Source organism: Ceratotherium simum, chromosome 32, assembly GCF_057802395.1.
Source record: "Ceratotherium simum simum isolate JZ-2026a chromosome 32, ASM5780239v1, whole genome shotgun sequence".
Classification (NCBI taxonomy): domain Eukaryota; kingdom Metazoa; phylum Chordata; class Mammalia; order Perissodactyla; family Rhinocerotidae; genus Ceratotherium; species Ceratotherium simum.
The window spans coordinates 3801967-3827692 of NC_141931.1; the positions used below are offsets into that span (position 1 = coordinate 3801967).

The 25726-nt window shown below is 37.4% G+C and overlaps 1 protein-coding gene across 1 annotated transcript in view; it reads right to left on the minus strand.

Moving 5' to 3' along the window:
• Nucleotides 1-25726, minus strand: part of CCDC7 (coiled-coil domain containing 7) — a 403758-nt gene that overhangs the window by 130740 nt on the left and 247292 nt on the right. The window contains 1 exon segment of the mRNA XM_087420895.1: nt 8216-8326. Coding sequence (XP_087277021.1) covers nt 8216-8326 — 111 coding nt within the window.

Consider the following 25726-nt stretch of genomic DNA (forward strand, 5'->3'; position numbering starts at 1 on the left):
ACGCCACTGTGGCTGGCCCATAGATTTCAAATTTATAACAAGCATACAGCAGCATTCTCTCTATTTTTATAAAGTTATTTATAAATTATCATAAATGAAAGACCTTACATGAAAATGGAGAGAAGACTTTTATTGGGTCTGTGTTGAAATTGTCTCATTGTTTCATAACTATTTCTAGGAATTAAATATACTTTATATTAGTCTCTTGTTTTCTTGACTTATTTAACTTGAGGTTAATACAAATTCACAGACAAAACAATGAAAATACATATTTAAAAGGTTACAATTATACCTTTTTGCATAACTGCAAAATATTAAAACCTACTTAAACGTTCAAGCATAGGAAACTGGCTGAATAAACTAAGGTAAATACTATCAACTATGGGATAGTACAAATTATGGTAAATAATGTGGCATAAACAGTTGTACATACAGCTGCAAAAGAATGAAAAAGATCTGTACAAACTGACATGGAAGGATTTCCAGTAGATAATGTTAGGTGAAAAAAAAAAAAGCCTAAAAAGGGATAAATAGTATGTTACCCTTTGGGCAGCAGGAATGGGAAATAAAGAAAAATATATAGAAAGAAAGACAAAATAAAGGATATTTACCTTACAAAATGAATCATAGGGAAGATATCAGAAGAAAATGTAGGTGGTTACCAACCATGAGGGGGAGGACTGAGGAGTGGAAGGGAAGGACTCAAGAAGGAATGATACTCTCCCAAATATAATTTTTTGGATATTTTTTGCTTTTGGAAAGGGGTTCAGATTCCACATATTTCAAAAAAATAAAGTTAAATGGAAACCAAAAGAAATCTGGGATAACTATACTTATATAAGACAAAATAGAGTTTAAGCCTAAAGAAGGTCATTATACAATGAGAAAGAGGTCAATCCAACAAGAGGATACAACATTTGTAAATATTTATGTAGCCAACTGAAGAGCACCTAAATATATGAAACAAATATTAACAAACCTAAAGGAAGAAATAGACAGCAATACATTAATACGTTAATAATAAGGGACTTTACTACCCCACTTTCATCAATGAATAGATCATCCAGACAGACAATCAATAAGAAAAATTGAACCTAAACAACGGATTAGAACAGATGGACTTAATAGTCATATACAGAATATTCCATCCAAAAGTTACAGAATACATGTTCTTCTGAAGCACACATGGAACATTCTCCAGGATAGACCATATGTTAGCCCACAAAACAAGTTAATAAATTTAAGAAGACTGGATTTATGTCAAGCATCTTTTCCAACCACAATGATATGAAACTAGAAATCAATGACAAGAAAAAAACTGGAACATTCACAAATATGTGGAGATTAAACAATATGCTACTAAAAAACCAAAGGATCAAAGAACAAATCAAAAGAGAAATCAAAAAATACCCTGAGACAAATGAAAATGGAAATACAACATACTAAAACTTATGATACGTAGCAAAAGCAGTTCTAAGAGGAATGTTCATAGCAATACATGCCTACATTAAGAAACAAGAAAGTTTTAAAATAAACAACATAATTTTACACCTCAAAGATTTAGAAAAGGAAGAATAAACTAAGCCCAATGTTAATAGAAGAAAGGAAATAATAAAGATTAGAGTGGAAATAAATGAAATAGAGACTAAAAAGATAATAGAAAAGATTAATGAAATTAAGAGCTGTTTTTTTGAAATGATAAACAAAATAAACAAACCTTTAGCTATATTTGCCAAGAAAAATAGAGAGAAGACTCAAAAAATAAAATCAGAAATGAAAGAGGAGACATTACAACTGATACTACAGGAATACAAAGGATCTACTATATACTACTACGAATCTACTATTTACTACTACTTTATACTACTAAATACAGACTATTATGGACAATTATACATCAAAAGATAACTTAGAAGAAGTAAATAAAATCCTAGAAACATACAACCTGACAGGACTGAATCATGAAGAAACAGAAATATGAACAGATCAATTACTAGTAAGAATTGAATCAGTAATCAAAACCTCTCAACAAACAAATGTTCAGGACCAGATGGCTTCACTGGTGAATTCTACCAAACATTTAAAGAAGAATTAATACCAAGCCTTCTCAAACTCTCAAAAAAAGAAGAGAAGGGAACACTTCTAAACACATTTCACATGGCTAGCATTACCCTGATACCAAAATCAGACAGGGACACTAAAAGAAAAGAAAATTGTAGGCCAATAACCACGATGAACATAGATGCAAAAGTCTTCCACAAAATATTAGGACACCAAATTTAATAACACTTTAAAAGGATCATAAACCATGATCAAGTGGGATTTATTCCAGGGATGCAAAGATGGTTTAACATCCGCAAATCAATCAATGTGATACACCACACTAGAAAAATGAAGGATAAAAATCATATGATCATCTCAATAGATGCAGAAAAAGCATTTGACAAAATTCAACATCTATTCATGATAAAAACTCTTAACAAAGTGGATAGAGAGGAAAAGTACCTCAACATAATCAAGGCTATATATGAAAAGCCCACAGCTAACATCATACTCAATGGTGAAAAGCTGAAAGCTTTTCCTCTAAAATCAGGATTGCCCACTCTCACCATGTTAATTCCACAGAGTATTGGAAGTCTTAGCCCGAGCAATTAAGCAAGAAAAAGAAATAAAAGACATCTAAATTGGAAAGGAAGAAGTAAAACTGTCTCTTTTTGCAGATGACGTGGTATTATACATAGAAAACCCTAGAGACTCCACCAAAAACTGTTAGAACTAATAAATGATTCAGTAAAGTTGCAAGATACAAAATCAAAATACAAAAATCAATTACGTTTCTATACAATAATAACAAACTATCAGAAAGAGAAAATAAGAAAACAATCCCACTTACAATTGCATCAAAAAGAATAAAATACCTATAAAAAATTTAACTAAGTAGGTGAAAGACTTGTACATTGAAAACTGTAAGACATGGATGAAAGAAATAGAAGACATATAAATGGAAAGATATTCCACGCTCATGGATTGCAAGAATTAACATTGTTAAAATGTCCTACTACCCAAAGCAATCTACAGCTTCAACGCAATCCTTATCAAATTTTCAATTTCTGTTTTCACAGAAACAGAACAAACAATCCTAAAATTTGTATGGAACCACAAAAGACCCCCAAATAACCAAAGCAATCTTAAGAAATAAGAACAAAGCTGGAGGCATCACATTTCCTATTTCAAATTACCTTACAAAGCTATAGTAATCAAAACAATATGGTATTGGTATAAAAAAGACACATAGATCAATGGAACAGAATAGAGAGCCCAGAAATAAACCCATACATATACAGTCAATTGATTTGCAACAAAGGAGTCAAGAATATACAATGGGGAAGGGAGAGTCTCTTTAATAAATGGTGCTAGGAAAACTGAGCAGCCACATGCAAAAGAATGAAACTGGACATCTATGCTATACCACACACAAAAATAAACTCAAAATGGATCAAAGACTTGAACATAAGACCAGGAACCATAAAACTCCTGGAAGAAAACAAAGGTGGTAAGCTCTTTGATATAGGTCTTGGCACTGATTTTTTGGATTTGACACCAAAAGCAAAGGCAACAAAAGCAAAAATAAACAAGTGGGACTACATCAAACTAAAAAGCGTCTGTACAGCAAGGGAAACCATCAGCAAAATGAAAAGGCAACCTAAAGAATGGGAGAAAATATTTGCAAATCATATATCTGATGAGGGGTTAATATTCAAAACATATAAAGAACTCATACAATTCAATAGCAAAAAAACAAACAATCCTATTAAGAGATGGGGAGAGGATCTGAAGGGACACTTTTTCATAGAAGACATACAAATGGCCAACAGGTACAGGAAAAGGTGCTCAACATCATTAATCATCAAGAAAATGCAAATTAAAACCGCAATGACATATCACCTCACACCTGTTAGAATGGCTATTATAAAAAAGACAAGAAATTGGTGAGGATGTGAAGAATAGGGAACCCTTGTGCACTCTTGGTGGGAATGTAAATTTGTTCAGCCACTAAGGAAAATAGTATGGAGGTTCCTCAAAAAATTAAAAATAGAACTACCACGAGATCCAGCAATTTCACTTCTGGGTATTTTTGCAAAGGAAATAAAGACACTAACTTGAAAAGATATCTGAACCCCCGTGTTCACTGCAGCATTATTTACGATAGCCAAGACATGGAAACAACCTAAGTGTTCATCGACAGAGAAATGAATAAAGAAAATGTGGTATATATACACAATGGAATATTATCCAGCTATAAAAAAGAAGGAAATCCTGCATTAGCGACAACACGAAGGCATTTTGAGGGCACTATGCTAAGTGAAGTAAGTCAGACAGTGAAAGACAAATACCATCTGAGCTCATTTATATGTGGAATCTAAAGAAAAAAAGAAAGAAAGAAAAAAAAACAAACTCATAGATAGAGAGAAGATGGGTGATAGCCAGACGCAAGGGGTCGAGGATGGGAGAAATGGGTGAAGGTGTTTAAAAGGTAAAAAAAACATACAGATTTCCAGCTATAAAATAAATAAGTCCTGGAAATGTAATCTTCAGCATGGTGACTATAGTTAATAGTACTGTATTGTATATCTGAAAGTTGCTAAGAAAGTAGATCTTAAAAGCCCATAGCACAAGAAAAAAACTGTAACTATATGTGGTGATGGATGTTAACTAGACTTACTGCGGTGATCATTTCACAATATATACATATACCAAATCATTATGTCATACACTGGGAACAAATATAATGTTATATGTCAATTATATCTCAATAAAAAGTTAAATCACAAAAGATAAGAATGGGAACTAAAACTGAAACTAATCTAAAGAAATGAACCTAACTGAAGGAAATGAGAAAGCACTAATGCAAGTACTAATGCATTATATGTACATGTACATGGATATGTATATGTGTTTACACTGAGGCATTGACAATGGCAAAAATGGTATGTGTGATCCTTCAGGCCCAATCTTAGACAATCACAAAGGTTTTATCTGGCAGTTGTCGTGGGGAAATCTGCAGACTTCACACGAGACTTGATGCACAGCCTGTGCACTGCAGACATTGGAGGTAGCTGCAGTCATAGACTAAGGCCCATCTTGGCTGGCAATATCTGCATTCTTAGTCCAGGTGCCTCAATTCTGAGGCATTCTTATGTGGGGAGGATTCAGCTGAGACACTGTACTGTTCATGTGCCTGTACATAGACCATGCTTCATTGGACCTTGTAGACATTTTTATCAGTTCTGACTCAGTTTTCAGTACTTTTATACTCCTAGCCCTCCCACTGCTACCTCACCTCACCTCCAGGTCTATATAACAGCAAAAGCCTTTTTGAGGGGGCTCCTCTGGTTGTGAGATGATCTTCCCCCTCCCCTCACCCATCAGCACTGACACATCTGATCCTCACCCAAAGCTGTTCCATGGGAGAAAATGGAACATTGGCGTAGCTGGGGACCTTTCCTATTTAGACGCTTGCTTATACTCTTACAGTAAGTGAATAAATACTTAATTTTACTTTCAATTTGGCTTACTATCTTAATTGACCAACTCAAAAACTGGTAGCTCTCTCCCTGGAAAGTTAGTGCAGTGAGCAATGTGGTCAGTGAAGCACAATTCCTTACTAGAAGGAGCACTAATGAGTCCCCAGGGCTTTCTAAGGGGGGTACTACTGGGTCATTTGCAAGAGTCAAAGGGTCCCACAGGGCACATGACCATTCAGGCCAATGTGTCTCAGGAAGTGCTAGCAGACTTTGTGGCATGCTTTAGGAGAGTATTATTTTATTGTCTACATAATCTTTTAATTTCTCAGAGGAAACATTGGTCCTTCTATTTAGTTCCTGTTTTGCTGGCCAACACACCCAGTGGGTGGGTCAAACTAAACATCCAACAGAAGGATTTTGAGAAAGCTGGGGAAGCAATCCTTGGCTACTACTTATAGTCTCATGAGCCATGGAACCAAAAGTTTTTGGAGATCCAGCATGCTGAGTCGCCAGTGACTATTGCTAGTTCTAATGTTTCTGAAACTGATGTTCAGCCTATGATGCAGTGATTTACTGAGACTCATGATTTAAAGAAAAAGAATCCAGAACCGTGAGGACCACTTGGCCCTGTGACCTGAAGAGAACTTAGAGACTTAGAAAGTTGGTCTTCATGTTTAAAGATAGCAATAATTGACCAGAAGAGAGAGTGATGTAAAAATGGTAATCTAGTAACCACTCCTGGACTATCTGGGCAAAGAGAGATCAAAGGATATGTTTACCCAAACACAGCATCTCAAATGAGTAGATTGATTGGCTATTTACCAAGGACCTTATGGTCAGGCAGTGGGCTAAGGGAGGCCCAATAGGCCACTACATATGTTGATGGGTCCTATGATGAATACAAGTTCTATGCCTCTTCTTTTCCCAGTGATCCTTGCCATGAATCAGGATGCTCTACCAACTTTTACCAAGACCGTATGGCTCTCAAAAATAAACAAGACTTTGGGTTAGGCCAGGCCCCATGTACCCAGTGGGGATGTAAGAACTTATGCTAAAGTCAGAGTTCAATGGAGATGTGCAGGAGAATTCCATTTCCGGGCCTTTGAGATACTGGTGCATAGAAGACTGTGATCTCCACAACCCCAGACATCAGGATAAGAGGGAAACTGATAATGCTCTTTGGTTTGAGGTCCAAAGCACAACCAATGGGAACCTTATCCACACCCCACAATGGTGTGTCCACTCAGGTCACTTCAAAACTCCATTGTTACGGCCCCCACTACTGAACATACTATTGGTATAGATATATTGTCTACATGAACCCCTCCTCGCATTCACCCCTAAACCCTGATGGAAATTGCCACTTTAGCAAGGCAGGTGGAAGACTGTGAAACTACCCAACTACCAGCATCTAGTGCCTTGTTTCTCAAAAACAACTGTCTAGGGAAGAAAAAGAAATAACTGCCCATATTGATGAGTTTAATGAAGTGAAAATTCTTCCTGAGACTATTTCTCCATTCAATAACTCAATGGACCTGGGCATAAATCTTTGCGTGTGTAGAGACTTCAGTGACTACAGGCAGCTTGGTGACGCAGTACTAAGGTACTAGTTGTAACTGATATTGTGACAATCATGGAAGCTACTGTCCATATTGAGGGAATTTGGTATTCTGTAATAGACGATGCAATACTCTACGCATCATCTCCGCCCACACGAATGACAAGGATCAGTTTGCAATATGTGGAATGGATTGCAAGGCATCACTAATGTCCTTCCACAAGGCTACATAAATTCTCCAACTATCTGTCATCAATGAAACAGCCTGCACCTTGAGCGAGCACTAGCCTTCCACTCTATTGATGATATCATCCAAGTGGGCCCAGGCAAGGGCATCATTTAACGAGAACTAGAGATCCTATCCTATTGACCCATATGTCGCAACATGGCTGGACCATTATTGCAGACAAGGCACAGTTAGTCAGTACCTACTTGAAATTCCTGGGTGTGATCTGTAAGGGGCATAATAGCTCATTCCAGAGAAGACTGCCAAGCTTTGGCCCACTCTGCTTCAAAAAATGAAAAGGAGGCCCAGCTATTGGTGGGACTGTTTGGCTGCTTGCACTCTCATATTCCCCACGTGGGGTTCTTGATGGCATCCATCTATTATGTTACCTCAAAAGCCACTCCTTACAGTGAGGCCACAGCCACGAGAATGCACTTGAGGTCCTCAAGCGGGCCTCTCAAGGCTGCCCTTCCTCTAGGCCCCTCTGATCTCCATTTGCTGTTTGAGTTCCAGTTCTCAGCAACATCTCTGTTCACCAATTAGATTTGTGGCAGAAGGCCACACAGGTCAAAGACATCTATTGGGGCTTTGGGCCTATAATCTGCCAGAGTCTGCTGAAAGATATGCATCCTCTGCAAGAAGATTATTGGCCTATAACCGGGCCTTGGTGTCTGAGTGTATGACCTATGGCTGTGAAATAATATTACAACCAGAAATACCAATGTAAATTATGAACACTTTGACTTTTGTTCTCTAACTATCTTAGGGTATTTAGGACTAAGGTCAAAGAAACTATAAATGTTTCATAAATATAACCTGAAATACATATTCATGAACCAAAGAAAAAATATCTTTTACTGAGTTTAATTAAAATAATTTAAAGTTATCTGTAATGATGATACTTACTAATGTGTCTTTCCCCTTTGGATGTTCTTCGATTCTTTACTTTCATTTCTGTTTTTGATATTGAGTCTTTATGCTCAAGCATAAGATTTTCATCTGGCACTTCATCCTGAGCTACATAAAGAGAAGCATTTGGTTGAATAAATAGAAAAGCAGATCTATTGTGAAACCCCTAATTTTCAAATTTGTAACAAGTGTACAGCAGAATTTCTTCTCATTTTTATAAAGTTATAAGCAAATTACCATAATGCCAGATCTCATATGAAAACAGAAGAATTTTAATGGGTACATGTTGAAACTGTCTCAATATTTCATCAATAATCCTAGGCATCAAATGTGCTTTATATTACTATTTTTCCTATGCTTTTTATACTTAAGTTAAAATTAATCATAGGATAAGACATCAGCAAGATGGAGGACTAGGGAGCTCCAGGCCCTCATTCCCCCATGGAGGCAATGAGTTAACAACAATATACAGACCAAAATACCTTTAAGAGAACTCTAGAAACCAGTTAAAAAGCTGCATCACTCAAGTGAATTACTTACCAAGAAAAAACTGCACCAAAAAAGGTAGGAAAAGTCATGGCATTTTGCTCACCTTAGCCCCACCACCTCTCTGGTGCAGTGTTCCACAATCACAAGGAAGTTTCTCAATTTCCAGCTTCTCCCCCAGGATGAAAAGAAAGGAATGGAACTTGTATCCAACTTTCTGGCATGTCTGGGAGCTGTCTGAATGACTGTTTTCTGTCTTGCCTGACTCAGAAAACTGATGAGAACAGCTGCATAGTTGGATACCAGGTTGCAGGCTGCTGAAGTCAAGTGCTATGGCACATTAGAGCTGCGGGGAGTATGAAGTTCTCCAAATTATGGAGGAGCAAGAGATTATAGGCAGAGGAATACAATAGAAACAAAAACCAAAAGTTCCTGAGAAGAAACAGAGGAGAGCCTCTTAGGGAAATTAGGATAGTTGAAAGCAGCCATAGACACTGGAATAAAAGAGAACACATAAGCCCAGAGAAGACACATCCCCAGAGAAGGTTTGAGACATCTCAGAACCTCTATGCTAGGCTGATTAGTCAAGGTATTTCCCTGCACAAAGCCAGTTTGTAAAGACTGAGAGAGGTGGCTGTGCTTTCAAATTAGATCTCAACAAAAGATGACAAGGGACACAAATAAACAGGGAAACATGCCCCAATCAAAGGAACAAAATAAAGCTCCAGAAACCAACCCTAAAAAACCACAGGTCTTTGAATTAATTGACAAAGAATTTTAACTACTGTCTTAAAGGTTTTCAATGAACTGAAAGAGAACACAGATAAACTAAATGAAATCAGGAAAATGATGCATGAACAAAACTAAAATATTAACAAAGATATGAAAAATATTAAAAAAAGACAAAATTCTGGAGTGGAGCAATACAATCACTGAATTGAAAAATTCAGTAGAGGGGTTCAATAGAATACTTGATCAGGCAGAAAAAAATCAGCAAACTGGAACACAGGTCATTTGAAATCATGGAGTCTGAGGAGCAAAAAGAATTAAGAAAAGTGAAGAGATCATAAAGGATTTTGGGGCACTATCAAGTGGACTAAGATACACATTATGCAAGTCCCAAAAAGGAAGAGAGAAAAGGGAGCAGAGAGATTATTTGAAGAAATAATGACAAAAACTTCCCAAATTTGAAAAAAAGAAATGAATGTATTAATTCAACAAGCTGAATGAACTCCAACTAGAAAAAACCCAAAGAGACCAGACCAACAATGAAACATATTATAGCCAAACTGTTAAAAGACAAAGAGAAAATTTTAAAAGCAGCAAGAAAAAAGCAACTTGTTACATACAAGAAAGGCTTTATATCAGCAAATTTCTCAGCAGAAACCTTGCAGGCCAGAAGACAGTGGGATGATATACTCAAAGTGCCAAAAGAACAAACTGTCAACCAAGCATGATATATTCGGCAAAACTGTCCTTCAAAAATGAAGGAGAAATTAAGACTTTCTTAGATAAACAAAAGTTGAGAGAGTTCATACCACTAGACCTATCCTACCAGAAATGCTAAAGGAAATCTTTCAAGTTTAAATGAAAGGACATTAGACAGCCTTATGAAGCTATGTGATAATACAAAGTTTTTGATTAAGGTAAATATATGGACAAATTTAGAAACCTGTATTCTTGAAATTTTGATGCATAACTTTACTTTTAATTCTTAGATAGAATTTAGAGGAAAAAAGCATAAAAATAACTATAAGTCTATGTTAATGGTTACACAATATATAAAGATGTAATTTTTGACATCAATAAATAAAGTGAGGGGGAAGATCTTTAAAGGAGTACAGTTTTGTGATTGAAGTATGTATTTGATTAAAGTTAGTTGTTATCAGTTTAAAATAAATTGTTACTAACTTTAAGAAGTTTAATGTAATCTCCATGGTAACCACAAAGAAAACATTTATAGAATATACATGTTATGGAATGAATGTTTGTATCCCCCCAAATTCATGTTGAAGCTCTAACTCCCCAGTGTGATGGTTTTGGATATAGGGCTCAAGGAAGTAATTAAGGTTAAATGACAGCATAAGGGTGGGACCCTGATCTCATAGGATTAGTGTCCTAATAATAACAGACACCAGAGAGCTCTCTCTTGCTCTCACTCTCTCTTTCTCTTTTCTCTCTCTCCCCAATGCGTGCACAAAGAAGAGGTTATGTGGGCACACAGCACATGGTGGATACCCATGAGCTAAGATAAGAGGTCTCAGAATAAAATCTACCTTACCAGCAACTTGATCTTTGACTTCCTACCTCCAGAACTGTAAGAAATAAATTTCTGGTTTTTAAGTGGCCCTGTCTATGGTGTTCAGTTATGGCATCCTGAGCAGACTAATAAAATACACAAAAGAAAATGAGAAGGGAATCAAAGCGTGTCACTACAAAAAAAATCAAAGAAAGACAAAGGAAGAGAGTAAGACAAAATGAGGAGGAAAAAACATACAAGATATACAGAAAACAATTAACAAAATGGCAATAGTCAGTCCCTCCCTGTCCAATTGTATGCCAACTAATTGAATAACCTAGTAGAAATGTATGAATTCTTAGAAACACACAACTTACCAATGTAAATGGATTAAACTTCCAAATAAAAAGACACAAAGTAGCTGAATGTATGAAAAACAAGACCCACCTATATGCTGTGTACAAGAAACTCACTTTAGATCTAAGGACACATATAGATTGAAAGTGAAAGGATGGAAACAGATATTTCATGCAAATGGTAACCAAAAGAGAGCAGAGGTAGCCATACTAATATCAGACAAAAGAGACTTTAAGTCAAAAACTGTTACAAGAGACAAAGTAAGACATTATATAATAATAAAAAGGTCAATTATCCAGGAATATTTAACAACCATAAATAAATATGCCCCAAACATGAGAACTCCTAAATATATATGAAGGAAACTAACCAAATTGAATGGAAAAATAGAGAATAAAGCAACAATTGTAGGCGACTTCCACACCCTACTTTCAATAATGAAAAGAACAACCAGAAAGAAGATCAATAAAGAAATCAGAGGACTTGAACAACACTGTAGATCAATTGGACATTACAGATATACACAGAAAACTCCACTTAACAACAGCAGAATACATATTTTTCTCAAGTGCACATGGAACATTCTTCAGGGTAGACTACATGTTGGCCACAGAATAAGTCTTAATAAAATTTAAAAGATGGATACCATGCAAAGTAACTTTTCTAATCACAATGAAAAGAAACTAGAAATCAATAGCACCAGAAACACTGGAAAATTCACAAATATACAGGAAATTGAGAAATACATTCTCAAACAAAACAATGGATCAAAACAGAAATTATGATGGACATTAGAAAATATCTTGAGACAAATGAAAATGAAAACCAACATACCAAAACTTATGCAATGCAATGAAAGCAGTGCTAAGAGGGACATTCATAGCTGTGAATACTTACATTAAAAAGGAAGAAAGATCCCAAATAAACAACCTAAGTTTACACCTCAAGGAACTAGAAAAAGAAGAAAAAACTACCCAAAGCTAGCAGAAAGAAGGAAATAATAAATATTAGAGCAGAGATAAATGAAATAGAAAACAGAAAAATAAAGAAAATCAATGAAACCAGGAGTCAGTCCTTTGAAATGATCAACAAAATCGAAAACATTTAGCTAAATTAGCTAAGAAAAAAGGAAAAAGACTCATATAATTAAATAAAAAATGAAAAAAGGGGTATTACAGCCAATGACAGGAATAAAAAGGATTATAAGAGAACATTATGAACAATTGTGCGCCAACTAACTGGATTACCTAGAAAAAATGGATGAATTCTTAGCAATACACAACCTACCAACTGAATCATGAATAGACAGGAAATCTGAAAGAACAATAACTAGCAAAGAGATTAAATCAGTAATAAAAACCTTCCAACAGATAAAAGTGCAAGACCAAATAGCTTCACTGAAGAATTCTACCAAACATTTAAAGAAAAATTAATACCAATCCTCCTCAAACTCATCCAAAAAGTTGAATGGGAGAGAATACTTCCAAATGTATTCTATGAGGGCAGCATTACCCTGATACCAAAGTCAGACAAAGGTGCTACATGAAAAGAAAACTGCAGGCAAGTATCCCTATTGAATATAGATGCAAACCTCCTCAACAATATGCTAGCAAACAGAAGTCAAGAGTTCACTAAAATGATTAAACACCACAACCAAGTAGGATTTATTCCTGGAATGCAAGGATGATTTGATAAACGAAAATCAATTAATGTGAGACACCACATTAACAGCATGAAGGAAAAAAAAAACACATGACCATCTCAATTCATGCAGAAAAAGCATCTGAAAAAATTCAATAACCATACATGATTTAAAAAAACACTCAATAGGGGGTCCACCTCATTATGTAGTGGTTGAATTCTGCATGCTCCACTTCAAGGGCCCGGGTTTGTGGGTTCAGATTCTGGGGTGGACCTACACCACTCATCAACGATGCTGTGGTGGTGACCCACATACAAAATGGAGGAAGATTAGCATGGATGTTAGCTCAGGGCTAATCTTCCTCAAGCAAAAAAACAGGAGGATTGGCAACAGATGTTAGTTTAGGGTGAATCTTCCTCAGCGAAAAAACAAAAACCAAAAAAGACTCAATAAACTAAGACTAAAAGAAAATATCTCAATATAATAAATACCATATATGCAAAGCCCACAGCTAACACCATACTCAATGGTAAAAACTTTTCTTCTGAGATCAGAAACAAGCTACGATGCCCACTCTTGCCACTTCTATTCAGCATAGTACTAGAAGTTCTAATCATAACAATTGGGCAGAAAAAGAGATAACAGATACCAAAATTGGAAACAAAGAAGTAAAATTCTCTCTATTCATAGATAACATGATCTTATATGTAGAAAATCCTAAAGATTCACATAAAAAAGACCTATTAAAATTAATAAATGAATTCAGCAAAGTTTCAGGATACAAAATCAACATACAAAAATCAGTTACATGTCTATATACCATCAGTGTACAATACAAAAAGGAAACTAAGAAAACAATTTCATGAAAAATAATGAAATACATAGGAATAAATTTAACCAAAGATACAAAAGATGTGTAAACTGAAAACTACAAAACATTGCTGAAATTAAAGAAAACACAAATAAATGGAAAGACATACCATGTTCATGGATTGGAAAACTTAATATTGTTAAGACATCAGTACTACCCAAAGAAATCTTCAGATTCACTGTAATCCCTGTAAAAATCCAAGTGGCTTTTTTTGCAGAAATAGAAATAGAAAAATCCATCCTAAAATTACAGTATCTCAAGAAATCTCACATAGTCAAAGGATCTTGAAAAAGAATAACAAAGTTAGAGGTCTAACATTTCCTAATTTCAAAACTTATTACAAAGGAAAAGTAATCAAAATAGTGTGGTAATGGCATAAAGACAGACATATAAACCAATGGAATAGAGAGCCCAGAAATAGACCTATGGTCTATTTACATGGTCAGTGACCCTTAATAAGGGTGTCAAGACCATTAAATGGGGGAAAGGACAGTCTCTCCAGGAAATAATTGAATAAACTAATGTCTACATACAAAACAATGAAGTTGGATGCTTACCTTACACCATACACAAAAATTAATTCAAGATAGATTGAAGACAAAACCTATTAAATTCCTAGAAGATAATATATGGAAAAACTTTATGACATTGGATTTGGCAAGGATTTCACGGATATGAAACCTAAAGCACAGACAACAAAAGCAAAAACAGATAAACAGGACTACATCAAACTTAAAAACTTATGTGCGTCAAAGAACACAATCAACAGAGTGAAAAGGCAACCTACGGAATGGGAAAAATGTTTGCAAATCATATATCTGGTGAGGGGATAATATCAAAAATATATAAAGAACTCCTACATCTCCACAAAAGAAAACAAATAACTCAACTACAAAGCGGGCAATGGATTTGAATAACATGTGTCCGAAGAATATATACGAATGGCCAACAAGCATATGAGAAGTTGCTCAATATCACTAATCATTAGGGTAATGCAAATCAAAACCACAATGAGATATCATCTCACACCAATTATGATAGCTACTATTTAAAAAAAACAAAATAACAAGTGTTGGCAAGGATGTGGAGAAATTGGAACCCTTGGCACTGCTTGTGGTCGGAATGTAAAATAGTGTAGCCAATAGGAAAACAGTATGGCAAAAAATTCCTCAAAAAATTAAAATAGAATTACCATATGACCTAGGAATCCCACTTCTGGGTATATATATCCAAAATAATTTAAAGTAGGATCTAGAAGAGATATTTGTACACCCATTTTCACAGTTACATTATTCACAAGAGCCAAGAGGTGGAAGCAGCCCATGTCCATAGACAGATGATTAGATTAAAACAATGTAGTAAATACATATAATGGAATATTACTCAGCCTTAACAAGACAAGAAATTTTGTCACATGCTGCTACATGGATAAACTTTGAGAACATTATATAGAAATTTCATATAAATAGAAAGTAGAATGGTGGTTGACAGAGATGGGGGGAGGGGGAACCAGGCAGCTGTTTAATAGGTATAGAGTTTTAGTCTTGCAGGATGACATACTTCTGGAGATCTGTTGCACAATGATGTGAATATACTTAACACTACCGCACTGTACACTTAAAAATTGTTCAGATGGTAACTTTCAAACATGTGTTGTATATCACAATTTAAAAGAAAAACAACTTAAAAATTGATCAATTAAAATGCATATTCACAATGTTATTCATTACAGCATATTTTTAATTGCAAAGTACTAAACACTACCTAAATGTACAAGCATAGAAGATTGATTGAATCAACTATGACACATACTATAAATTATGGTAATACCAACTATGGTATGCACTGTGGTACAAACTGTTCTTCATACTAATGTAAAAGCAATGAAAAAAAGCCTGATAAATTGACTTGGAGACATTTCTAGGAGATAATGTTAAGAGGGAAAAAAAAACCCTGCAAGATAGAATATCTAGTATGCTATCTTTGGGGAAAGAAAAAAGGGGACATAAGAAGAAAAATAGAGAGATAGTTATCTTTACAAAATGAAACACAGGAAAGATAAATTAGAAATAAAGTAGTTGGTCATAAAAAGTCATGTAGACCCTTCTTGCTGAGTTCTACTGAATGACAATTGTTAGCTTTAAGCATGTTTGTAGCACAAGAGACAGGCTATGACACACTGGGTTTTTGAAACTCATGTTTAATGAAAAAAATGTAGAGCCCTCAGGATTGTTTTGCTCAACATCTGAGGAGACCTTACAGACTGGAGCAGTTCCTTACCTCCATAAAGGAGGTAATATTGTTAAACTTAGTGAGAGACAGTGGTACCTTGTTGGGTGTGTCATGACAGACCCTCTCATTCTGAGTTCCCTCACAGTGACTCCTTAGTCCAAGGAGGATGGTGAAGGGGGTCAGGAAGAAAAAAGGATATGAACACCTGAGATTTTCTTCTTCAGCTGGCTAATATTTGGTTTCTAAGTGGTGCGGTCCACTTGTGATGAGTCTTCTGTCACTGAAAAACTTGTCTGGTGAACTCTAATATAAACTATGGACTTGAGTGATTATGATGTGTCACTGTACATTCATCAATTATAACAAATGTACCACTCTAGTGAGTAATGTTGATAATGGGGAAGACTATGCATGTGTAGGGGCAGGAAGTATATGGGAAATCTTTGTACATTCCTCTCAATTTTGCTGTGATCCTAAAACTTCTCTGAAAAAATTGTCTTTAAAACTAAACCTGTTTGGACCACACCTACAACTATCTGCAAAGTGCATGGTGAGCCATCCTGATGATCCCTCAGTTCAACAAAGAGGAGTGAGAACAGTGGATGATGAGATTGTTAACCAGACTCAGATTACTAGGCTCGTACATGTCACACTTGCTAGCATCTACTTCAACTAAACCTCCTCACAAGGTCAGATCAATTGGTCTATCACACAATCCAGATCTTAACTGACAAATTTCTGGACATGAAAAAGTGGCTACTGCTAGATAGCAAAGTTTGACAAGCAGAAAAAATGACCTAAAAATGGTAAATGGGCATCCACTTCTGAATAACCTGGTTAAGGGCTTTTCCAAACACATTTCTGGGTCTAGTTACTCAACAATGAGTCTCAAGATGTAGATTTATGGACTCTCCACCAATGATCTCCTGGCCAGGTGGCAGTCCATGAGAGACCCAAAAGACAGCCCTACTAGAGTCAGATGGTGACAACACCTATGTCTAACACAAAGGCTTTTCTCTTCACACCTCCCAGTGAATCTTGAGATGAATCAGAGAACCTGCCTAGAACCAGACTTCTGGGGTTTCGAAAATAAACAATTTTAGTGGTTTGGCCAGGAGGGGACCTGAGGACCTATGCTAAGGTCAGAGTTTAATAGAGACATGGCAGAGATTTGCATTTTGGGGCCATTTAAAACTGGTGGTATTTGGAACTTAAGATGGCGGCATAAGCAGACTCGAAACTCACCTCCTCCCGTGGACACAGCCAATTTACAACTACTTGTGGAAAAATTACCCCTGAGACAGAACGGAAAACTGGGTAAGAGGAACTCCTGCAACAAAGGACAATCCTAATTGAGATGGAAGAGGCAGAGACTCCCTTCTGGAGAGGAAAAATGCCACCTTCACAAGCCGCAGCGCCTCATGGCCACCGGGGAGCAGCCCACAGGTCTGCAGCCCTCCCTGGAGGCGCGGGGCCCTGAGCCGGGGAGCGTCCCTGCTGTGGGCATTTTGTGGACCCAGCACAATCGAGACCAGCGGCATAATATCTGACTTTGCCTGCTACTAAAACACTGGGGAGTACTCCCAGAAAACCCGGTTCACAAAGAAACTAAAACCGGCTCTTAAAGGGCCCGCACGCAAACTCAACCATTTCAGAAAGCATCCTAAAATCACCAGAAAGAAAGGTGCACAGTGCTGTGGTGAAAAGAGACTCACCTAATAGGCCCTGAGTGCATCTCGGTGAGAGGTGAGACCTCTCCAGGGACTGGGACATTGGCGGCGGCCATTGTTGTGGCCTGCTGTGGGCGTGCTGACACAGATGCCATTGGAGTTCTCCCTGAGGCCTGCTAGCCCAGGTCTGCCCCACCCGCTAGAGCACCAATTTAATCCAGCTCAGCCAGGGCAGGCAGCCCACCCTAGAGACTGGCCCCACCCAACAACAAGCCCTCAGGCAACTTGTGGGCCTGCATAGATTGGTGACTGGATTCTCTGCAGCCTGGCAACTGAGCCGACTTTAGCGGGGCAGGGTGTGCACAAGGAGTGGGTGGAGAGTGTGGGGCGGTGGCAGACTGTGTGGGGCTCCCACGGTGGAGAGACTGGGTCTGCTTCGGGAGGTCGGGGCGTGCACACAGGGCAGGACTGTGTTGACTGTGTGTGTGGACCTGTGGGCAGCAGGGCTTGTCAGCTGCAGAAGACTTGTGCTTCTCAAAGACCCACATGGGGGGTTTGCCCCACCTTCCAAGCCTGAAACAATTGGGTGCTCCTGTGCCTGAGGCCAGCCCCACCCAGCTGCAATCCTCAGAGAGCTGACAAGAGACCTAATAGGCTAGAGGCTTACAGCAATTGTAAGGCCCTGAGCCTAACAACCTGCCATGCTGGGGGCCTACTCACTTAAAAGAAATACTGCAACACAAATGTGGTATTAGAACTTGCAGCCAACTGTGCTGGGGCTCCCCACACGTGATAAAGAGACTGAAGGGCCCACAACAACTACAAGCAGCTGAGCATTACAACAGCTGGCCAGGAGCATAACTCAGCCTCCCTGGGCGCCTACAGGGAGAGCAAACAGACCACAACAGAAGGACACACGTAGCCCACATAGGAGTCACCCCTGGAACATTGAGAACTGAGGGAAGCACACTGCAGGCCTCCTAAGGCATCACTTACATAAGGTCACCTATCCAAGAGCAGGAGACGTAGCTGACCTACCTAATACATAGACACAAGCACAGGGAAAGAGGCAAAATGAGGAGGCAAAAGAATACATTCCAAGTAAGGGAACAGGACAAAACCCCAGAAAAGGAACTAAGTGAAACAGAAATGAGCAACCTACCTGACAGAGAGTTCAAACAAAGAGTGTTAAGGATGCTCACTGATCTGGGGAGAAGAATAGATGAACTCAGTGAGAATGTCAACAAAGAAATGGAAGATATAAAAAAGAACCAATCAGAAATGAAGAATACAATACTGGAAATGAAAAATTCATTAGAGGGACTCAAAAGCAGAGTAGAGGAAACAGAAGAACGGATCTGTGAGCTGGATGAAAGACTAGAAGAAATTACCCAAGCTGAACAGGTAAAAGAGAAAAGAATTAAAAAGAGTGAGGACAGTCTAAGGGACCTCTGGGACAACATCAAGTGCACTAACATCCGTGTTATAGGTGTCCCGGAAGGAGTAGAGCGAGACAAGGGGGCAGAGAATCTATTTCAAGAAATAATAGATGAAAACTTCCCTAACCTAAGGAAGGAAACAAACATCCAGGTACAGGAATCACAGAGAGCCCCAAACAAGATAAACCCAAAGAGGCCCACACCAAGACACATCATAATCAAAATGTGCAGAATTAAAGGTAAAGAGAGAATCCTAAAAGCCGCAAGAGAATGTCAAGTTACATACAAAGAAAACCCCATAAGGCTATCAGCTGACTTCTCAGCAGAAACCTTACAGGTTAGAAGAGAGTGGCACAATATATTTAAAGTGCTAAAAGGAAAAAACTTATAGCCAAGAATACTGTACCCAGCAAGGTTATCATTCAAAATGGAAGGAGAGATCAAAAATTTCCCAGACAAGCAAAAATTAAAGGAGTTTGTCACCAAGAAACCAGTGCTACAAGAAATGTTAAAGGGACTGATTTAAGGGGAAAAGAGAAGACCACAAATAGGAAAAATTATCTATTTCCATGATAAGAACGTAATGGATACAAATGCACAAAAAAGAGGTTAGATACGATATCAAAAACATGAGGGAGGAGGGGAGTTAAAGAGTACAGCTTTCAGACAGAGGTCGAACTAAAGTGACCATCAATTCTGTATAGAAGAAGAAAGGAACAGAGAAGGACTACTAAAACACTGAGGAAAAAAAAAAAGTTGAAAAATGGCAGTAAGTACATACTTATCAATAGCTACTTTAAACGTCAATGGACTAAATGCTCCCATTAAAAGGCATAGGGTGGCTGATTGGATTACAAACAAGACCCATATATATGCTGCATACAAGAAACACACTTCAGACCTAAAGACACTCACAAACTGAAAGTGAAGGGATGGAAAAAGATACTCCATGCAAATGGCAATGAAAAGAAAGCTGGGGTAGCAGTACTCATATCAGACAAAATAGACTTTAAAACAAAAACTGTAAAAAGAGACAAAGAAGGGCATTACATAATGATCAAGGGAACAATCCAACAAGAGGATATAACACTTGTAAATATCTATGCACCCAATGTAGGTGCACCTAAATATATAGAGCAATTATTAACAGACATAAAAACAGAAATAGACAGTAACACAATAATAGCAGGGGACTTTAACACTCCACTTACACCAACGGATAGATCCTCCAAACAGAAGATCAATAAGGAAACATTGGCCTTAAACGACACACTAGAACAGACGGACCTAGTAGATATATACAGAGCATTCCATCCAAAAACCGAAGAATACACGTTCTTTTCAAATGCACATGGAACATTCTCCAGGACTGATCACATATTAGGCCACAAAACAAGTCTCCATAAATTTAAGAAGATTGAAATAATACCAAGCATCTTTTCTGACCACAACGGTATGAAACTAGAAATCAACTATAGGAAGAAAATCAGAAAAGCCACAAATACGTGGAGATTAAACAAAATGCTACTGAACAACCACTGGGTTAACGAAGAAATCAAAAAATACCTGGAGACAAATGAAAATGAAAATACGACATGCCAGAACTTACGAGATACAGCAAAAGCGGTTCTAAGAGGGGAGTTTATAGCAATACAGGCCTATCTCAACAAACAAGAAAAATCTCAAATAAACAATCTAACAATGTACCTAAAGGAAGTGGAAAAAGAAGAACAAACAAAGCCCCAAATCAGTAGAAGAAGGGAAATAATAAAAATCAGAGCAGAAATAAATGAAATAGAGACCAAAAAAACAATAGAAAAAATTAATAAAACCAAGAGCTGGTTCTTTGAAAAGATCAACAAAATTGACAAACCTTTAGCTAGACTCACCAAGAAAAAAAGAGAGAAGGCACAAATAAGTAAAATCAGAAATGAAAGAGGAGAGGTTACAACAGACACCTCAGAAATACAAAAGATTATAAGAGAATACTATGAAAAGCTATATGCCAACCAATTCGACAATCTGGAAGAAATGGATAAATTCTTAGAATCATACAACCTTCCAAAACTGGATCAAGAAGAAGTAGAGAATTTGAATAGACCAATCACCAGTGAGGAGATCGAAACAGTAATCACAAACCTCCCCAAAAATAAAAGTCCAGGACCAGATGGCTTCCCTGGTGAATTCTACCAAACATTCAAAGAAGACTTAATACCTATCCTTCTCAAACTCTTCCAAAAAATTGAGGAGCAGGGGAAGCTCCCTAACTCATTCTATGAAGCTGACATTACCCTGATACCAAAACCAGACAAGGACAACACAAAAAAAGAAAATTACAGGCCAATATCACTGATGAACATCGATGCAAAAACCCTCAACAAAATACTAGCAAATCGCATACAACAATACGTTAAAAAGATTATACACCATGATCAAGTGGGATTTATTCCAGGCACGCAAGGATGGTTTAACATTCGCAAATCAATTAACGTAATACACCACATTAATAAAATGAAGAATAAAAATCACATGATCATCTCAATAGATGCAGAGAAAGCATTTGACAAGATCCAGCATCCATTTATGATAAAATCTCTGAATAAAATGGGTATAGAAGGAAAGTACCTCAACATAATAAAGACCATATATGAGAAACCCACAGCTAATATCATCCTCAATGGTGAAAAACTGAAAGCCATCCCTCTAAGAACAGGAACCAGACTAGGATGCCCACTGTCACCACTCCTATTTAACATAGTACTGGAAGTCCTAGCCAGAGCAATCAGGCAAGAGAAAGAAATAAAAGGGATCCAAATTGGAAAGGAAGAAGTGAAACTGTCACTATTTGCAGATGACATGATTTTATATATAGAAAACCCTAAAGAATCCACCAGAAAACTTTTAGAAGTAATAAACGAATATGGTAAAGTTGCAGGATGCAAAATCAACATACAAAAATCAGTTGCATTTCTGTACACTAACAACGAAGTAGCAGAAAGAGAAATTAAGAATACAATCCCATTTACAATTGCAACAAAAAGAATAAAATACCTAGGAATAAACTTAACCAAAGAGGTGAAAGATCTGTACACCAAAAACTATAAAACATTTCTGAAAGAAATTGAAGCAGACACAAAGAAATGGAAAGATATTCCGTGCTCTTGGATTGGAAGAATTAACATAGTTAAGATGTCCATACTTCCTAAAGCAATCTATAGATTCAATGCAATCCCTATCAAAGTTCCAACAACATTTTTCACAGAAATAGAACAAAGAATCCTAAAATTTATATGGAACAACAAAAGACTCCGAATAGCTAAAGGAATCCTGAGAAAAAAGAACAAAGCTGGAAGTATCACACTCCCTGATTTCAAAATATACTACAAAGCTATAGTAACCAAAACAGCATGGTACTGGCACAAAAACAGACACACAGATCAATGGAATAGAATCGAAAGCCGAAATAAACCCACACATCTATGGACAGCTAATCTTTGACAAAGGAGCCAAGAACATACAATGGGGAAAAGAAAGTCTCTTCAACAAATGGTGTTGGGAAAACTGGATAGCCACATGCAAAAAAATGAAAGTAGACCCTTACCTTACACCATACACAAAAATTAACTCCAAATGGATTAAAGACTTCAATGTAAGACCTGAAACTATGAAACTTCTAGAAGAAAACATAGGCAGTACACTCTTCGACATCGGTCTTAGCACCATCTTTTCAAGCACCATGTCTGACTGGGCAAGAGAAACAATAGAAAAAATAAACAAATGGGACTACATCAAACTAAAAAGCTTCTGTACAGCAAAGGAAACCATCAACAAAACGAAAAGACAACCTAATAATTGGGAGAAGATACTTGCAAACCATACATCTGATAAGGGCTTAATCTCCAAAATATATAAAGAACTCATGCATCTCAACAACAAAAAAACTACCAACCCAATTAAAAAATGGGCAAAAGACCTGAACAGACATTTCTCCAAAGCAGATATACAGATGGCCAACAGACACATGAAAAGATGTTCAAAATCACTAACTATCAGGGAAATGCAAATCAAAACTACAATGAGATATCACCTCATGCCCGTCAGAATGGCTATAATTAACAAGACAGGAAACAACCAGTGTTGGAGAGGATGTGGAGAGAAGGGAACTCTCATACACTGCTAGTGGGAGTGCAAAGTGGTGCAGCCACTATGGAAAACAGTATGGAGATTCCTCAAAAAATCAAGGATAGAACTACCATATGATCCAGCTATTCCACTGCTGGGTATTTATCCAAAGAATTTGAAAACACCAATTTGTAAAGGTACATGCACCCCTGTGTTCATTGCAGCGTTATTCACAATAGCCAAGACTTGGAAGCAACCTAAGTGCCCATCAAGGGACGAATGGATAAAGAAGATGTGGTATATATACACAATGGAATACTACTCAGCCATAAGAAACAATGAAATCCAGGCATTTGTGACAACATGGATGGACATTGAGGGTATAATGCAAAGTGAAATAAGTCAGAGGGAGGAGGTCAAATACCGTATGATTTCCTTCATTAAGTAGTAGATAATAACCATAAACAAACACATAGAAACAGAGATTGGATTGGTGGTTACCAGAGGGGAAGGGGGGAGGGAGGAGGGTGAAAGGGATAATTAGGTACATCTGTGTGGTGATTGGTTGTAATTAGTATTTTGGTGGTGAACATGACGTAATCTATGCAGAAATAGAAGTATAATGATGTACATCTGAAATTTATACAATGTTATAAACCAACGTTACTGCAATAAACAAAAAATTAAAAATAAATAAATAAATAAATAAAACTGGTTGTATTTGCATATACCTGCAGCCTTAACCAAGAGAGTGGGGTACAAATAAAATCACAAAATCTTTTTTAATAGGTTAGTTTTTCTACTATGTGCTAAATAATTCTGGAACAAATTTAGAAGCATTATAGAATTGAGCAAATGAATAAATGTATTGATGTTGTTCAAAATCAAGACTTACATTATGAAAGAAAGGATATAACACATATGAAATGGAGGAAGGCAAGAAGAAGCCCTGAGGGGATGGACGGGAATGAAAGTGTCTGTGAGAACCCGTGATTTCCAAATATGTCTGTGTATGCGTATATGCATATATATGTGCACATGTATGTTCTTCCGTATATCTGCATTCCTACCGTAGGCACCTGCATTTAGAGAGCTACTTATGAGAGGTAAATGGCCTTAGCTGAAACATTGTTCAAGTACCTCTGCCAAGACCACTTCATTAGGGGACCTTAAAGACACATTTATCCATTCTAACTCAGTATTTGGCATTTTTCCCTCCTAGACTTTCCACCTCCTTTTCCGGGTCCCCAGTTCCATAAAACAGAAGTGAAATGATTTCCCTGTGTGCACTAATATAACTGACCCTTACTTGGGGCCATTCCACGGAAAGAAATGAACATTGGGGAGCCAGTGCCCTTTCCCGTTTAACCTTCTGTTTATATAATCACAGCAAGTGAATAAAGGCTTAACTGTTACATTGAATTTGGCTCGTGGTCTTATATAACCACATAGACACATGGGAACAGACTGACAAATTGGCATAGTAAGCAGGGTAGTCAATTAAGCACAATGTCATTCTGAAAAAGCAAAAATCCTGAAGATTCCATGGGGGCACTTTTGGGAGACAATAGAGAAATCCATAGGGCCTCCTTGGGGCTGGTTGTAGATCATTTGCAGGAGTTTGAAGGTCCCATGGGGCGCTTCATCAGCCATGCCAATGGGTCTTAGGGAATGCCCCATGGACTATGTAGTTGGTCTTAGAGAGTACTAGCAGATGGCTTATGTAAGCTTTTTAGTTCTGAAGGATATCAATGGCCCTTCTCTTTAGCTCCTATCTACATGGCCAAAATGCCTAGTGGTCAAATTAGAAATTCAACAGAGGAGCTCTGAGAAATCTAGGGAAGCAATTTCTAGGCTATTGCTTATGGTCCTCCAGTAATGAGATTAAAAGTCATCAGAGAGCCCGTGAATGGAGTTGTACTCAACCACGTGTTCACTCTACACAGGTTCCTGGCACCAGTGGACACCCACGATGCAGCTAGCTGTAGAGACTGGTCCTTTAATAAAAAAGAATGTAGAGCCCTTCAGGATTGCTTTTCTTGGCTGTCTGGAAAGACCTTAGAGACTTGGGTAGTTCACCTCCACAATGAAGGAGATAATCTTGTTAAACGAAGCCAGGGAGAGTGACACCTTGTGAGGTACATAACTATGGAATCCTTCCTTCAGAGTGCCCTGAAAGGGGCCACTTTGCTCAAGGAAGTAAAGGAAAGAAGATGAATGATATGCAAACACCTAAGACCCTCTCCTTCCTCAACCAAGTATTATTCAGGCTCTGAAAGGTTTGGCTAATTTGTGATGAGTTCCCTATGGCTAAAATATATGTTTGGACCACTCTCGCAGAGGCTATAGCAGCCCTGCAAACCACACTGGTGGTTTCTTGGTTCTACAATGAAAGAGTGAAAAGAATCAATGATAAGATTGTTAACCAGACTCGGATTTCTAGGTTCATT